The sequence below is a fragment of the Stylophora pistillata genome, chromosome 6, assembly GCF_964205215.1.
Source record: "Stylophora pistillata chromosome 6, jaStyPist1.2, whole genome shotgun sequence".
Taxonomy (NCBI): Eukaryota; Metazoa; Cnidaria; class Anthozoa; order Scleractinia; family Pocilloporidae; genus Stylophora; species Stylophora pistillata.
In genome coordinates, this window is record NC_142524.1 from 4,093,564 (window position 1) to 4,110,000 (window position 16,437).

Sequence of the window (16,437 nt, forward strand, 5' to 3'; positions counted from 1 at the left end):
GTTCGTGAGTAGAGTATTGATGTGGTACGACTGAAAGTTCTTTAATTTTTAGACTCCGTTCATGACAATACATGCCACGTGCCTTTCACCTTTCTAACGACTTTATAAATATGCAGATCTGTTTCAGATGAAGTCACTCAAGCCAATGTCGATCACAGTATTTTTCTTTCAGTCACCAGTAGGGGAAAATAGTTTATGGTATTGTATAATACCTGAGAAAACTTGACACTATTAAAGAAGTTATCATGTGAGGACGAAATTAAACGTACTCGCATGTCCAGATTCAAGTCTCTTTAAAGTGCTACTGAAACGAAATTTTCGTATCTGAAATTTTTGCTCTAACCTGTAGTTTTGAATATGCTGATCATCATGAGATAATTTGCTTTGGCCAAAAAGAAGCGAAAGATAACTTTTTCAACCGTTCAAATCGAAAATTTTACACAAAACCATGTCCGGGCTCTGGTACCGAGCGAAATGGATTGATGACGTCACTGGTTGTGTTCACTCGGATAGCGTGGTTTATTCGCTCACTGTTTGTTTGTATTCGTGGGCGAAGGAGATGGCAGACATCGAAGTTTTGTCCAGTGAATCTTCTTCTGAACGAAGCGAAGTTGTCTCCAGTAGCGAAGAGGAAGATGGTGGCGTCTATTTTGGGTTGAACGGGAATTTTGCTCCCTATCAAGGCGAACCTCTCGCAGACAGCCAAGATGCCGATATGGCCGCCGATGAAGAAGACGAGGATGGCATTTTGCCTTCTGTTTTAGAGCAGCGTTTGGATGGACAACTCGCTCTAAATGATTGGTAAGGGCGTATAAATGTTTTTTGTACCCCTTTGATAAATCATGGCTCATTTCTATGCCTCACATTTAACAGGTGTTCGTGTGGAAATTGCAACACAACACATTTGGTCGGAGCGCGTGACTATAGATGTTGTCTAGAGATATGCGAGGCAAGGAGGCAGTTCACGTTTATCGGTCTGGATGCACAATGTATAGTCAGTCATTCTGACTTTTCTGCCATGACCAACTGCACCGTCCTTGAGCAAGTCGGACCATTTCTTCGAAACAAGGATGGCAGACATTACCGGAAAAGAAATAATGCCACACAAAACAAGTGAGTAGTCGATAAAATTAAACCTGTTATCACACAAATAAAATCTTCGTTTTCAGACGCAGAGCACTGCACTTTTGTATTGGGGAGGCGATTAGTTAGATGGTGACAGCAACATAAAATGCAGGGAAATTGTGGACTTTATTATGGAGTAATTTACCCCTGATTGGTCATAGTTAAGGAATGGGATAATTTTTTTGTAGAGCTCTTCTAACCTTTATTTCTTACTTTTAGGTTCCTAAGAGCTGTGGCATATCGGTGGTTAGCAAGGTGGCTATTCGGCCCATTAGGATGGGAAAACACAAGGCCCTTGCCATCATGTGTATACCACAAAATTAGATCAAGTTTTCAAACACCAGAGGCAACAGGCTATGTGTCTGGACAGGAGCGTGCCGACTGATATGGCAGCCTGAAATAACCCATTGAATGATACATGTATCTATTTTCAACACAATGTAGGGGGCAAAAGCTTCTATAAAGGTTGTTTGAGCAGAACCATGTTTAAAAAAAATTCCTCCCAAAAATTCATTTGAGTAAAATAAAACCAATTTAAGAAGAATTAAATTATTTCTCCAAAATAATCAACAGTGGCAATATTATTAACTGCTCATTGAAAAGTGATGTCTTTGCCGGTCTTCCACTGGTTTTTATCATTGTGTTCTTGTTGTCCTTCTTCTTTTAGAAGAGGTTCCTGATAGAGAAGAAGTAGACCTCTTTTCACCCTGCTGCTGCAACTTTAACTGCTCTGCTTCTGTAATTAGAAAGTATTATTTTAGTCTTCATGAAGACTAAGTTATATTGTACTTTAATTATCTGCACCTCAATTTTGTACACTTATCACCTCAATTCTGTAAACTTATCAATTTGAGATCCCAAAGATCTACCTTCCATTGTATGTCCAGATTAAAGTTTGGGTTTATGTCAACCCCAGAATATGATATACCTGAGACTTTAAGACACAAGGATTTTCAAATTTTTGGTGATCACTTTACCTGAAGGGAATAACTCTGTCTGGAGCTGCTTGCGTGCCTCATGACGCCTTATGGCTGTATCCTTGGAATTGCGTTCAGGGAACTGGTGGTTCAAGGGATTAGGAATCTTTGCCTTGTATTTTGCCCTAATGTCATCCCTCTCCTGTTTTGTCATGCTAAACAACAGCTGCTTTATGTCTTGGACATAACCTATAATTTTGAAACAAAAGAAAAAGTACATCAACACTAAAATATAAATCTAAAGTTGATACAGAATTCTAATACTGTACTATCTTATCTAGGAATGTTTTTTTTCTGTTTACTAGCCTAGGCCATGTCTGAACATAATGGAGATGCTATGTGGTACATACCATATGAAGGTGGCTCTGCAACCTCCCGCACAACTTCGTCACCCATTTTGAATTTAGGATATATTACATTCACATAAGCTCTCCCCTCCTTTGTCTTCTTTGTGTCTCTTCTTAGGTTTTCATTGAAATGCACACTGGCTAAGACATGTCTGTAAAAATGGAAATAAAAAATAAACATTGATACATTTTATTTATTTGTTAATTATCACACAGTTCTGCACAACAAGGTTTTTTGCTCAGGGTTTTACAGCCATAGAGGAGGGACTCCCTTATGAAATAGATTGGGATGCAGGTTGTCTCACTTAGGGGTGTTTAAGTGGTCTGGAGGAAAAATTTAGACCATGAAGGTCTTATTTTAGGGGCCACACGTTAGGAAATTGGGACAATTTAATTATATTTCTAGTGCTAGTGGTTTCTTTCAGGGTAACAAAAAGCTAGAGCCAAACCCAAATTGTTATCCTCTTGGGAGATGAGCATCCACGTCTGTTTCATATTAGAGACACAGGGAGGGGGGGTTACACATCTCTCAACCAAAAGATTCATGATAAGTGATGTCGAAGGATGTATAAATCTTACCTGCAGAATGTTCCAAGCCATGAAAAGCACATCATCTTGGGATGCCACTGATTAAGGGTGGAGTGAAAACCCTCCAAACAGCTGGTCTCTGCCACAGGAGACAGCCTTTTGACATCATTCAGTACACTAGTCTTCATTAAAATTTCTTGCAATTTTTCATATGGCTTAGTCCCTAGAAAATAATGTAACAATAAATGCTGTTTAGCATTTTAACAGTAATGATGTAGATCTAAGGGACATTTGCAGAGGACTTCCTGGCCTGTGAAAACATTTGCAATTCCAGCTTTTGTTTCATGTCACTACCATGAAACAAAAGCTGGAAATTCAACTGTTTACAGGCTAAGAAAATCCATACCAAATTCATGACAGGTTGATGGCAATTACTGGTAATATGGGTACGAGGTCTGTTTGAGAGAATTATTATTATAAAGGCACAAACCAGTAAAAAGATTACTATTTATATACTGAGTGTTTTAACAATTGAAGTGCAGGCAAAGGTACATCTTGGGTTACATTATTTTACAGCATTCTACACTGTCATGTTATGGGAGCAGAAAAGTACAGCCAATATCTGTATGGGTAGTATAAATAGCAACCAGACCTAAAGATACAACATTTTTTCTAAACATGAAGTTGACATACCAACTGTGATCCATTTCCTAGGAGTTATGCTTTCATCGTGTGCACACTTTTCAAAGTTACTATCAGGATGACCTGTATGTTTATTTGATATGTGGCGCATAAATGATTTCCACTTGGCCAGAATCATGTCGGGAAAGTCAGCTTTTGTTGAGGTTGAGCACCAAAAGATGTGATTTTTTACTCCCTTTATCCACTCAGAAATCACCTCACACCCTTTTAGTTTGCTTGCAGCCAGAAGTTTCTTAACCAGCCCTTTGGCTACATGCCACTGATCAAAGTAGTGCTTTACAGTAGGTTGCTTTTCTCTAATCCACTTTGCGATGCCTCTATGGCGATCAGACACAAAAACTTTTATGGCAAGGCCAACCTTCATCAAATACTGAAAACAAAGTTTACAGCCTTCCAATTCCATAGCAGTGCTGCTGCCTACTTGGTTTGCCTGAAATCAAAGAGACATAAGTTGTGCACATGCAGGACAAAAATATGTTTTATAATAGAAGTGTTTGACAGCTTATCTCAAAGGAATAAATACAGTCTCAGGTACATACAGCATTTCATGTTACCTTAGAAAGTTAAATAATGTATTTACAAGGAAAATCTCAGCACTACTTAGTAATCAGTTCTCACCTGTAACAATTCAAAGTGTACAATCTTCATAATGGGTGAGCAAAGGAGTGTATAAACCCCATATTTGGCCGAGTGTCCCATCGAGTCAAACCGACCATCGCCTGACCATACTGCATCTTTGAGCTCCTTAATTTTGGCAATCAACACTGCCTGGTAGTTTTCCCAGTACTTTAAAACTACTGGAAAGAGCAATTTGCTTTGATGATAGAAGAAGGTACGTGATTCGTACACACTCAGGCCCATGTGTTTAAAAACAAGAAGAATTTTTCCAACAGAGGCACCGGCCATTAAGATAGCAAAGCTTAGCATAAGATTTCCTGCTGGATATCTTCCAAGAATTAAAGGCTGGCTTCCCCACTTGAAATTTTTTTTGCATGATTGACAGTTTTGGTTAACAGTGACCATGGTTCCACAACTTTCCATCGACACTGACGGGTTGCTGGCTTTGCAGTTGAAGCAGAAGAGAGAGAAAACTGCCAACAATGCACTGTAAAAAACAATGAACTTTGGTTCATCTTCACATGGAGTACCAGGTGTCATTCTGTTAAAAAAAGAAAGGAAACCATTAGAACTTTTATAACATTTTATAACTTTTAAAATAGATATTTTTGTTTTTATTGTGTAGTTTATTTCTGTTATCAGTATCAATATTATTATTATTAATTCTATGGTACATAATACTTCACTGGCATGTTTGTAGCAATTTTGGCCATAACACTTGGTAAGTTTATTCTTCGGTAGTTTTTGATAAGTTATTGAAACTGAATTATTATCAAACATTGTTATTATTATTATCAATACTTTACAATAAAATTGCAACGAACTAGCCACAACATTCTCATATACAAAAAATTATGTGACTTAATGGTAAAAAAATAAAATTTCTTACTTTATAGTATTTCTTGTGCATGGTGAATCCTTTCCTTCGTCATCTCCATCATCGTCCATTTCTGCTTCCTCCTCTGACAATTTCCATTCACGATCAGCGTCACCAAGGTTTTCCTCAAGTGGAGCATCCTCGCTCAATGAGTGAACATCGGCCAGGCTTTCGTCTGGATCATTCTCTGTGTTCGCAGCAAGAAATAATTCACCTGCTTCTTCCTCACTCCAGTTGGAAGACAATGAATCGTTTTGTAGTTGTTTTAGTTGCTTTAAAAAGAAAAATGTATACTTAGGCCACCTGGATAAAAATGCAATAAAACTAACTCAGATAGCCTGCTGTAAATAATTTTTACCTTGCAGAGACCTTTGTTGATCTTCTTCAGCTGATTTACTTCCATCTGTAATGCAACCCTTCTTTGCTTGACTTTCCGACAGGAATCTTGAAGCTGTTCAAAGCGCTCAGCATAGTTTTGGCATTTTTCACAAGTAACTGCAGATACTTCTAGCTCAGATGGGTTTGAAAGAGAATCAATAGGCACCGGATCGGGATCAGGTGAAGAAATTGTCAGATGGGCCTCAGCTTCAACTTGGTCGCATGGCAATGAAAGGGGAGCAGAGCAAATCTCATAATTTTGCTCCAGTCCATCTGGTTCTTCTGGATGAATCGTCGTCTGCTTAGCAGCATTTCGAATAATCTATGAGTAGAGGTTATATATAAGTCGAAATTGATGTAGTAAAAGACAACTTTCATGTATTTCAAACCTCTCACACGCACCACACACACTCACACACACACACACACATACCTTTCTTCGCTCACGTGGGGTTACAACATTCTCTTGCAGCTTCACAAGATCTTTAGTCGGCACAGCATTCTTTTTCAGCCATCTTTTTGTTTTAAACAATTCAGCATCACCGATATTTAAATCGAGCCGTTGCTCAAAATCTGATGCATCGAAATGTACCGAACAAAGCACTGATGTCTTCGATGGCTGCCAGTCTGCTCGATGTCTTCGCACAAAACGAACCCATTTATCACGAACTGCGTCTTCCCGAGGAAACATGTGCATCGATACGCCCTCTGTTTTGGAGTTGTTTGTGCAACTTACATTTCCTGGCCCACCAGCAACACAGTACTTGCCCGAAATCCTCTTCTTTGGCTTCCCAACATGCAAGTCACACTCCATGCTTTTACCCTTCTTTCAGAGAAGTACACAACCAGTGACGTCACAGGGCTGTTTTGGCCGCGCCAAAATGGCCGCCGATTTTGATCTCAGCCGGTCAACTTCGAATAGTTAAAACTGTACTTTCCGCTATGCGTTGGCCCCAAAAAAGTACACAGCGTTTGAAAATAACGTTCAAACTTTATTATATTGCAAAAATCTCGGATATGAAAATTACGTTTCAGTAGCACTTTAACAGAAGTTAATCCAACAACACGATAGCGACAATCTTTCAAATGGCTGAGAACCGAAAAAGGTGGCTCATCAGTTTTATAAGTAACACATCGAGAGCGTCGATCACCGACCAGTGTTTTCGATATCTTTTGTAATGGATCGAGAGAGACACGTACATCCTGTGGAGTCTGATCATGAATTGCTAAATCGATGCAGGTTGTTCCCTCCGAATATATATTTTCCGAATCATCCGTGTTCATTGTGTTTCGAACAAACACATATCCAGGAGTATACGCAATGTTCGCCGCTCTTGCATATAACGCCATGACGATTGAACTCGCTTAAAAAGCCCCAAATGAGTTAATGAGCTGAAAGGATCATTTATTGTATCGATATTTTTTAATTGTTTGGCCCTGGGCAGGACAGGGAATGAAAATACCTGTTATATAAAACTGTTTGAACAAACGGAACATGAACAAGCGCTTTTTCGTTTAACGGGCAGACAGGACAGACAGAAATCCGTCACTAATTTCTCTGGCCGGGTTGTTCAAAACATGGTTAAACTAACCCGGGGTTAAGGAAAATTTTAAATCAAGTTTCACAGCTCTGCAAAGGAATTTTTCTTTTGTCTCTTTTTCCTTTTAGTTTCGGGCCATATTAAGAGAAAATCCATCAAAGCCTTAGCTCTTATGCACAGTCTTCTATACCAGAAATAAAAGCCAAAGTTAACCTCTAATCCTACACAAACGTTAACCCCCTTTCGAAAAACCCAGCTCGTCGTTCTTCTTTATAACTGGACTCACATCTACAGTGTCGTCATCAAAAATTTCAACTTCAAAGCAATGAAGGGGAGTGGAACTACGGAGTGAAAAGAACGCACATTTCATTTATTTTACCTTGTATTTCAAGCCATAAAGCGAAACAAAAGCGCAACAGATGTTCTCCAGCTCATCCTTCAAGAAACGAAGGACAAGCGGACAAACGGGTCAACTATGTGATGTACTCTTCATAGCCACGAAGTGTCATAAGCGCCCTACTTTTCATGTACCTTTGATGGACGACAGAAGTAACTGACACACCTCCCCTTAGTAGGTGGTTGACAACCCTCTACTCAACATAACAAGTATGCGTTATTAACCAAGCGTGAGGTCAGGATGTCTGGATATTGGCCGGGTTATTTTCTCCCATTTGTGGACCTCGACTTCAACTCGGTCCACAAAAATGCGAAAAAAGAACGAGGCTAATATTCTTCTGGGTAAAACTCGTTAAAGGAGTTATCTTCTGAAATTGGTATTCGAGCTGGCCGACATATTGGAAAATACATAGTCAAACAATAATATATCGGGTAACACACGTTTTGAGAACAGTTCATGAATTCACACAAAAATATCGACCTATACTTCCAAAGAACAACGAGAGAATGTTATCAAGTTAACTTACAAAATGAAAAATACACAAACACGAATAAACAGACTACTTCAAACTTTGTTAACAGTTCATAAGCGCAAAGTGTCAGCATAATCACTGATCCAGAGGACATCTGTAATCTATGAACGTCACGAATAAAGTTTTTGGAGTTCGGTACGGCACATATGTAATTGAAGTAGGAAAATATCCACGTAAACCTTTGACGGGTTCTTCAGCGACGCAACCTCGTATCTTGTCGCTATTTCGTTTAGAGGAGCGAACCAACATATACGAAGGATACGAAGAAACGGGGGAAAACATGGCGATTGAAATACGCGTAAAATGTCTCAAAGGTATTCACTGGAAATTTTACTTTGATGTGCGTGTGCTCGGTTTCCTTTTTTTTTTTCTTTTTTTCTCAGAATTGTGCTTGCATGAGTTGTTGAAGCAACATGCATAAGCCATAAGGACCGTGAGAGGCTTTGAAAAATGCTGACCTAACCATAGTTCATCAGTTTACACCGATATTTTGTTTTTTTGAAATACTTTTCTTTTTCGAGAACATATGCTTGGAGTCAAACACATGACATGGGGATAACTGAAAATGCAGCTCTATTGTCAAATATAGGTTTTTCTACGCTGAGACGAAAGGGAAACAAAAAAATGCTTAACTGAACAAGAAATGCTACGGAAGAAACCAACTTGGAGTGTTCTCTTGGTTAACGCTGAGGACAGAAATCTGTCACTAATTCCACGTACCGTGACTGGAGTAAAACTATACAGCTTCAAAGTTATTATGTTTGGCACGAACAGTTCAGATACTGAACTAAAACGAGTTATAACATGCGCATTGTTCACGTGACTTGCTTAGCCTTTCCAAAGTTCGAGATAAGAAAAGTTAGGTAAAGTAATACAGTACAAGCTAAATTTTCATATATACCTGTTGTCTGTAGTTTCATTGCATCAGAAAGAAGACAGTTTCCTCAACAATGCTGCAAATTAAAGGCTGTAGTTTAACATGTTAAAGAAAAAATTTTTTGCAATTGTCGGCCAAAGTTTTTAACTGTTCTTTCTTTCTGTATGCTGGCGCGTTACTTTTTAAAAATAAACTGGTTGACGCAGCCTATTAATGAAGCAATCCTTTGGTGATTCGCGGTACCTTGTAAGGTCCACACAGTAGTCACTCTGACAGCGTTTACTTCATTAACTGTGAAGCCAAGTTCTTGAAGCTTGTCCAGTACTACAAAAGGTGGATGCCAGGTAGAAAACAAAGAGCCAGGAAGATCTTGTTGGGGGAGTGATGGATCTGGCCTAGCTTGCTCAGTTTCAACGACGGTCACCGGTTTAAGCGCCTTCATTATCGCCTCCCCCAACCAATCGGAAATTCAAGGGACTGCGTTTCTGAAACCAGAGTAGTCGAAATCAATGTAGGTTTCTGTTCCGGCGTATGCGTCTTTGGCCATTCGATAAAGCGAACCATTTTCATGGGGGCCTGACGTTCATGGAGTTGCGTACGAAAATATAAGGCATGGTGTTCGCTGGAAGGCTTGGCTCGTTTATCTTGCTCCTGTTTACTCGCTTCCGTTTTTCTCGGAATTGCTTTAGACCTTAGCTATGTGATCACGTGGTTTGAAGTCGACTTGCAGAGGAAGGTAATACACACCTAAGCGATGAAGATTTGCACGAGTCGAGTCGATGTGTCGATTCGCATAAAAATCCTTCAGAACATTACACTACATCAAGCATAAGAATCAAATTTAGACGAATCTACACGATTCGCACGGGACACGAGTCGTCTTTATTAAAAGTCTAATTGTCTCATCGGAAGTCAAGCTATTCGTTTAAGATGCGCCGATCACTGCAAGGAAATATTTTGTTATCGACATTGCCGACACTGGCAGTATGTAGGACGCGTGTCATTTATGAACTTCGTAATGGGCCTTTTTAATGTCACAAAGACAATGTTCTAACTGAAGAGAGATTTCTTTGTCCCAGACATCCTAACTGTTTGTATGCAAATTCCGGAACGCGTCACATGGAGCCTAAAAAGCCCCCCCCCTCCCCCCACAGGCCGCTGGCGGTCAGGAAGTTTCGTCGAGGAGAAATGGGGCGAGAATAAACAAAGGTATCCGCAGTTCTAAAAATAATTCCCCAAAGGATATGCACCAATTTTCAAATCTTGAGTCCACTGCGTTGAACAGTTTTCTTTGGAAGCTGAATCGATATGTGCGGCTGTACTCGTCACGACAATCGAAAGATAAAAGTAATCACGTTTACTGAAATTCATGAAAAAGGTCTTTCTGAGCTTTATCTCTATCTAATAAATGGATGCAACCGTTCAATCAAGAGAAAAATGTGTGCCAAAAATTCGTCCTTTATCGTAATTTGAAAGTGGACTGAATTTCGGCGGAAGATCCATTGAAAAGATTTACTCACGTCAGCAGCGTATACCCATGGGCAAATAGGAGACAGTAAACTGACCAATCAAAGCGCGCACTTTACGTTAGCTATGATATAAGTTTATATATGAAGGAGAATAAGGAAAAAAGGATAGCCTATATTTATAATAAGCGTTTGTCCCTTATTTTGGAGTTCCTTTTTCGTTAAAAGCAGTCCTCGAGAGTGCTACCAAGTTGTGTCGAAAGCCCAAAACTATCTTTTCTGGCGTAACAATAACTTTGTTTTCAAATTCCAAACAGATTAATTTTCTTTCTAAGCTTAAAAACGCATTTGCAAAAGGAATGCTCCAGTCGCAGCTCACTTTTTAACTTTCAAGTGATCATGATCGATAAAAAACAAAGCCAATACTCGTTGTATCATATGTTGCTTGGACACTGGTAAAATCTAAGCTAATCAAGGATGAGGTAGACAAGGTCAATAATGAAATAAACCAAAAATGTACAGGTCCCTTGATAAAGAAATTTTGATTATCCAAAACTACTTTAGAGAAGAATATTACGCGGCGAGTGGAGGAAGGTGAGACTTCACTACGGGAACTTCAGCAAGAACTAACAGCTGCAAAAATGGAGTTAATTGACAGCAAACACAAGTCTGAACGCAGATTAAAGATCACTAGTCTGAATGTGTTGGGTTCAATATTAAGTAAAAACATTTTTTGGGCTAGCCGTCGTAAACTTCCTCCTAGAAAACTTGCGTGCTACGTTACAACAAAAATGATAGATGTTCATAGCTTTGAAGCGAGCATCAACAACAGGCAAAATGATAAAACTTTTCCTTAACTCTTTGATCCGAAAGGGTGACCAACATCTAATTTCTCCTTACAATATCACCCTCGAATCGCTCATTAAGGTCACGAGAATAAAAAAATGAATACTAACCAAAGAAATCTCTTGATTGTGAAACAGATTATCTTTATAAGCACGTTGTACATGTTCGGAGAACAGAATGGAGAATATGCATACTGCCGGGAAGGGTGTAAACAGTTAAGAAATGTCGCTATGAAATAACAAGATGTTTCGCTATTGTGATCAGGTGTAAATCTCCGACTACAGATCGAATATCATAACACGAAAATGATCGTCTAACCACATCTGATCTGACTATCACAAATTTTAACATCCCAAATTTCAACTTCAGGCATTGAGTTACAACTTTATTCTCGATTGTTTAGTAAATTATTGCCTGGTCTACATTTGACTGGTTTCGTGTTTTTGATCTCACGAAATTGCTGGAATAAGCGATATTTTCTTCTCGCGCAAATTCAATTAGCTAACGTGTTTAGAAATTATATCGATACAAGACAGTAGAATCCAATATTTTTAATTTGCCTTTAAACATCCCTAAGGACTTGACCATCATTTATTTTCTACCCCATGCGAACTTTTTGTAATATTACATGGCCATATTCATACTCGAACGCTATAGAATCTTGATACTCTGGTCGCAAATCTCAGAAATCTTTTCCTGGCATCAAAATGCAGCGTCAGCGCTCAGGTTCCGATGAAAGAATTCACATAGTGACTCTAGACGTGCGAAATTACCGCCCTGACGAAGTCAGTCTACGTGTTGAGGGAGACATCTTAGTTGTGAAAGCTAAACATTATTCCGACGGGAACTTTGGTTTTGAGCGCAGTGAGTTCCAGCGTACTTATCCCGTCCCGCAAGATGCGGATCCCGCCAGCATCACGTCAAAAATCTCCAAGGATGGTTATCTGACTATTGAAGCGACCAGAAAAATCGTCAGGGCCGAAGACGATTTTCCGCTCGGGGGCTTTGAAACGCGGGCGGGAGAGGTGGCGCGAATCGATGACAAGAAATTCAGTGTTTTGTTAGATGTGACAAATTTCGCGCCCGAGGAGATCAAAGTGAAAGTTGTTGGAAATGAGTTGACCGTCAGCGCAACGCACGAATCCGAAACAGAGGGGCATTACACATCTCGGAAATTCAATCGTCACTTCGTTTTGCCAAAAGACGTCGACATGAACTCCGTCGTATCGCGTCTCACTGATGAAGGAAAACTTCTGGTTGAAGCTGAAAGGCAAGCACTACCTCCCCCAAAGGAGAGGTTTATCAGCATCGAAAAAGGAAAAAAGGCCTAAGGTGAACAGAAACAGCGCCGTAAGAGCTGACATTTAATTCATTTAATCATGTCAATTGTTAAATTGTGATCAGAAATTTTTAAGTAACGACAAGATAATTTTTCAGTCTCGTAAATGTTGTGTGGACCTAGAATAGATTAATTCTTGTAATTTAGAAGATTGGATCACTATCTCAGTAAAAAATTAACGAAAACTTGAAGCTAGAGATTTCTTCAGCCTCTGCTCATCATCTGTTAGATAACAGGGAGGGAGAGGAGATAAAGATGATGTCTAAGGTGATACAGAACAAAGAGGTAACAAAGCGACTAGACGTTTGCGAACATTGTAATAACCTGGGGTTATAAGTGGATGTGCTGTTAGTCCGTCAGAACCAAGTTGTCTCGCGGGAGTTCCAAACAAACACACAAGCTTGTAAGTCACGTTTTAGAAGCGTATAAGTTTTCTAATAAAGGCCCAAATAAAAGATTAATCAACAGGTTACCTGTGTTTAAATAAGCTTTGTGTCTGAAACGACGCAACTTTCCTTTTCCATTCTTCTGTTTCTATGATCAGTGTTAAAAGTAATCCAATATTGCATTGGTTGTTCATTTATTCACTCTGTGATTGGCCATGAAAATCCGCGCCTCTCTCTCTGCCAATCAGATGCAAAATAAAACACGTCACGACTTGGTCACATGCGTTTTCCCGCGCGTTTTGTCACCTGCTTGTTTGTGCTTCGGGTTCTCATAGGCTTATTGTAATATTTCCTTAGTTCTAATTGGCCGTTGCCATTTCTTTGGTTTTGGCTTCGCAACACTTCCTCAGAAGGCGCTACAACAGATCCATCATCATATAGATAGTAAGCTGAGTCAGTTCTAAGATTTTATTTGTTAGAAATTGATCTTTTAAGAGAAAAAACACGGAAAAAATGATTTAACCATCGCCTGTAGCTTTTGTTTTTTAACGAAAATACACGATTCGAAAATATCTTCATAAATCCTCGCTTTTCAATAACAAACAATACTGATTTTTCTCTACGAAGTTTTTTTTTCTGCGTAAGGATAGATTCCCATTGTAGCCAAGGTAGACACAGTCACTTATCAGTTGAAAAATAAATCCTTTTAAATACTTAAGTTTGTGTTTTTCTGCTCAAAAAAAAAAGGAAACACGCCAACAAATAAGCAAACTCTATTCAGGTAATAAGATTACATACACAATTAAGTTATCAGGTTGAAGTTGTTACCTCGATCCAACACCAACTTTTCGTGAGGAAATGTATAGTAGCAAGAAGGGAGAATTTACAATCAGATTTTGTAGTTATAGGGCTATTGTAATATTCACACAGGTAAACACTGTTTACGTCATTACCAATAAAAAATGCACCTCTGATAATTTCACTAAAAACAACAAAGTCATAAACAGCTCATATCCAAATACAAACAGGAAAGAAAAGGCTGCTATGGATGATGCTAAAATTACTTAACAATTTTCTACCTAGTATTGTGTAGTTTTGATCTATGTAAACACATCTTTTATATAATCTATAAATAGCTGAACAGATGTAATTTGGGTGATTGTCCTTCCCAAGATCAGATTTTGTATTATGGCCATCTTCCAGGATTCACTGCCCCATAAACATCAGAGATGCTGTCTCTATACACCAGTTACTTTGTGCTTTAACTGAAATAAAAAGAAATCCTCTATCAATGATCACAATACTTGTTCATAAAATTTGAAGTACTGACCAAGCTTATGACAGCTCCAAAAATAACAAGGTATACCCAGGTTAAATCTTTATTTTGGTTTTCATATTCTCCATATATACTGTTCTCTTCACATTTCCAATGATGATGTCAAGGTGAATTTGTTTAACAATCAAGTTCTTCTTAAGTTGGTGATCATTTCCTTTATTCTCATTGCCGTAATGGTTGATTTTAGAGTGATACTGTATGGAGAAATAAGAAGCCAGGCACTGGAGTTAAAGAGTTGCTGATCATCATGTGACAATGAGACAAATCATCAGTGGATGATGTGAAACTGAAATGACTTCAACTTTGCCAAAATACATGAATGTGTTTGGCAGAAGAGAGAGTAAATACTTACACCTTGGGAATTCAGGGTTTACTAAATGTTCTCATCATCAACCAGACAAAGCAATTGCAGCCTATTCTGGTGGAATCATTGTCATTTAGCAAGCATTAATCTATGATTTCTGAGTACAATATCATGGCTTCTTTGCAATGAAATATATAGAGTTCCTTAATTGATTTATTCATTCATTTTATTTGCCATTACCAGAGAAACATTAACCGAATACAAAATTTATGACACATCAAAGATAAAAAGAACTATATCTAAATTAACTTCAGAATCAAAGGAACTGAAGAGGTAACAGCAAGGAAGCCTATTAGAAGCCGGGAGCTTATAAAGTATAGGCTTCCTTAGACTATAGGACCAACCATACAAATCAAAGGTGCTAAATGAAAATTTAGATTAAGCTCAAAAAAAAAAAAAAAAAAAAAAAAGATCAGTAACACTTAACACACCACTTTCACTAATTATTACCTGGTACTATGAAAATCAACTCTGCTGGTAACAACAGTGATCACGTGTCCATCATGTCATCTCTTGGTTCATCCTCATGAGCTCTTTTGATCCCACCAGCTAAGCAGGAAAAAACCATCAACAGTTAATGTTTTAATTTTTTCAAAGGCATACTAAGAGTTGCCCACAATTTTAGAGCATCGACTTGTCTGGTTCAAGTTTATTGTTCCCAGCCTTGTTTTAACTACAGGTAGGATGGCAAAGAGCTTATAAAATAAACATGACACATGATCATGGCCCAAATTAAAACGTGATGTGTGAATCTACAGGAAAGGCAAGCCTGACTTGTGAATTTATAAATCAGTGTGAGGAGTGATTTACCTCTGTCATGAACATAAGTTTACCTCTGTCATGAACATATGTGACCTGTGAATTCTTATGAATAAAGGCTGATAGTTTCGAAAGAAACTGTTTGGGGCTGCGTCGGTGGGAGTAACGAAATAATTTGGATATATCAACAAAGTTGAAATGGTAAATTGGCCACCGTAATGATTACAAAAGCTGACGTTTCGAGCGTTAGCCCTTCGTCGGAGCGAATTCTTACTTTCATTTCATGAAAACCTCAAGATTCCCTATATACAGATTTCCTCTGAAACTTTGAAGTTTTTGCTTTCAACTTATTAGACTAGTGCTAAAAATATGGGATGCATGAATTTTTAAAAAATTCTTGCATAATTATCTCAAATGACATCAAGACCCCCCCATTAGCTACATATACCCTCTCTAGAAAATTGTGGAAAGGGATGAAGAAAGAATAAAGATCACAATTGGTTTTACAGACAAACAATATGTAAAAGGTTCCTTACACTGATTTAATCTTTCTCCTGACGTCCTTGCTTGGTAATTGGCTAAATAAATTGGTTCATATTCCTGCAAGCCATCGATTTCAACACATAGTTAGTATTTCTGCAGATCAAGTCCCTGATAAACAGCATGCAGCATTGGAATGGGCACTATCAATATGGACTATTCTTATGCATGCACGGCTCACACACTCGTCACTTACCATTAGTTGTTGAACAAAACCTTCATTGGGATTAATACAGAATCTTCTTTGTTGCACATAATGAAATGCATCTCTACAAGAGACAATGAAATATTACAACTCACAATCCATTTAGATTCACACTCCAATCCATATAGATCTCCAAGTGATGTCAAGTCCATCTTTCCCTCATATCAAATGAATTTAATTTAATAAGCCCCTTAATCAGATGTCTAGGCATCCAACACCTTGTCTGGACCTGTGTTCTTTAGAAATAATCACATGGCATCTCTTTGGATACAGCTTCAAATTGCAGAGCTGTTGGCC

The 16,437-nt window shown here is 38.5% G+C and overlaps 4 protein-coding genes across 5 annotated transcripts in view; 2 read left to right on the forward strand and 2 right to left on the reverse strand.

The window, feature by feature from the left end:
* Positions 1 to 282: 282 nt before the first annotated feature.
* On the forward strand, positions 283 to 2,642 carry LOC148727811 (uncharacterized). 2 transcript variants are annotated; one of them, XM_088724569.1, is made up of 3 exons: positions 297 to 801; positions 874 to 1,113; positions 1,345 to 2,642. In XM_088724569.1, exons 1-3 carry the CDS (start codon positions 449 to 451, stop codon positions 1,508 to 1,510), a joined length of 759 nt encoding a protein of 252 aa, XP_088580695.1. In that variant the 5' UTR covers positions 297 to 448; the 3' UTR covers positions 1,511 to 2,642. The 2 variants fall into 2 exon arrangements, with proteins under 2 accessions (XP_088580696.1, XP_088580695.1); XM_088724570.1 differs by lacking the exon at positions 1,345 to 2,642 and having other exon boundaries at positions 283 to 801; positions 874 to 1,117.
* Positions 1,121 to 6,477, reverse strand: LOC148727812 (uncharacterized). The gene is made up of 9 exons (XM_088724568.1): positions 5,986 to 6,477; positions 5,533 to 5,874; positions 5,187 to 5,446; positions 4,298 to 4,838; positions 3,671 to 4,109; positions 3,029 to 3,200; positions 2,453 to 2,601; positions 2,103 to 2,291; positions 1,121 to 1,861 (listed from the first exon to the last, which is right to left on the reverse strand). The coding sequence occupies exons 1-9, from the start codon at positions 6,364 to 6,366 to the stop codon at positions 1,761 to 1,763; spliced, it is 2,574 nt and encodes an 857-aa protein (XP_088580694.1). The 5' UTR covers positions 6,367 to 6,477; the 3' UTR covers positions 1,121 to 1,760.
* A 5,346-nt stretch (positions 6,478 to 11,823) lies between these two features.
* Positions 11,824 to 12,693, forward strand: LOC111337819 (protein lethal(2)essential for life). The gene has a single exon (XM_022944189.2). It carries the CDS (start codon positions 11,919 to 11,921, stop codon positions 12,540 to 12,542), a length of 624 nt encoding a protein of 207 aa, XP_022799924.1. The 5' UTR covers positions 11,824 to 11,918; the 3' UTR covers positions 12,543 to 12,693.
* Positions 12,694 to 14,062: 1,369 nt separating this feature from the next.
* The window catches only part of LOC111337818 (serine/threonine/tyrosine-interacting protein), a 6,934-nt gene continuing 4,559 nt past the window's right edge, over positions 14,063 to 16,437 (reverse strand). Inside the window, exons 9-12 of the mRNA XM_022944188.2 lie at positions 16,132 to 16,204; positions 15,932 to 15,995; positions 15,087 to 15,185; positions 14,063 to 14,201 (exon numbers count right to left, since the gene is read on the reverse strand). Of these exons, the coding sequence (XP_022799923.1) occupies positions 15,127 to 15,185; positions 15,932 to 15,995; positions 16,132 to 16,204 (196 nt within the window). The 3' untranslated portion in view covers positions 14,063 to 14,201; positions 15,087 to 15,126. The remainder of the gene's footprint in view (positions 14,202 to 15,086; positions 15,186 to 15,931; positions 15,996 to 16,131; positions 16,205 to 16,437) is intronic.

Bases quoted from the DNA above. Each gene is read 5' to 3' on its own strand.
- LOC148727811 (XM_088724569.1), top strand. From the start codon at position 449: ATGTCCGGGCTCTGGTACCGAGCGAAATGGATTGATGACGTCACTGGT. The intron at 802-873 runs GTAAGGGCGTAT...CACATTTAACAG, and splicing joins CAACTCGCTCTAAATGATTG to GTGTTCGTGTGGAAATTGCA. The intron at 1,114-1,344 runs GTGAGTAGTCGA...TCTTACTTTTAG, and splicing joins AATAATGCCACACAAAACAA to GTTCCTAAGAGCTGTGGCAT.
- LOC148727812 (XM_088724568.1), bottom strand. From the start codon at position 6,366: ATGGAGTGTGACTTGCATGTTGGGAAGCCAAAGAAGAGGATTTCGGGC. The intron at 5,447-5,532 runs GTAAAAATTATT...TTCTTTTTAAAG, and splicing joins TCAACAAAGGTCTCTGCAAG to CAACTAAAACAACTACAAAA. The intron at 3,201-3,670 runs GTATGTCAACTT...ATTATTTTCTAG, and splicing joins TAGGAAATGGATCACAGTTG to GGACTAAGCCATATGAAAAA.
- LOC111337819 (XM_022944189.2), top strand. From the start codon at position 11,919: ATGCAGCGTCAGCGCTCAGGTTCCGATGAAAGAATTCACATAGTGACT.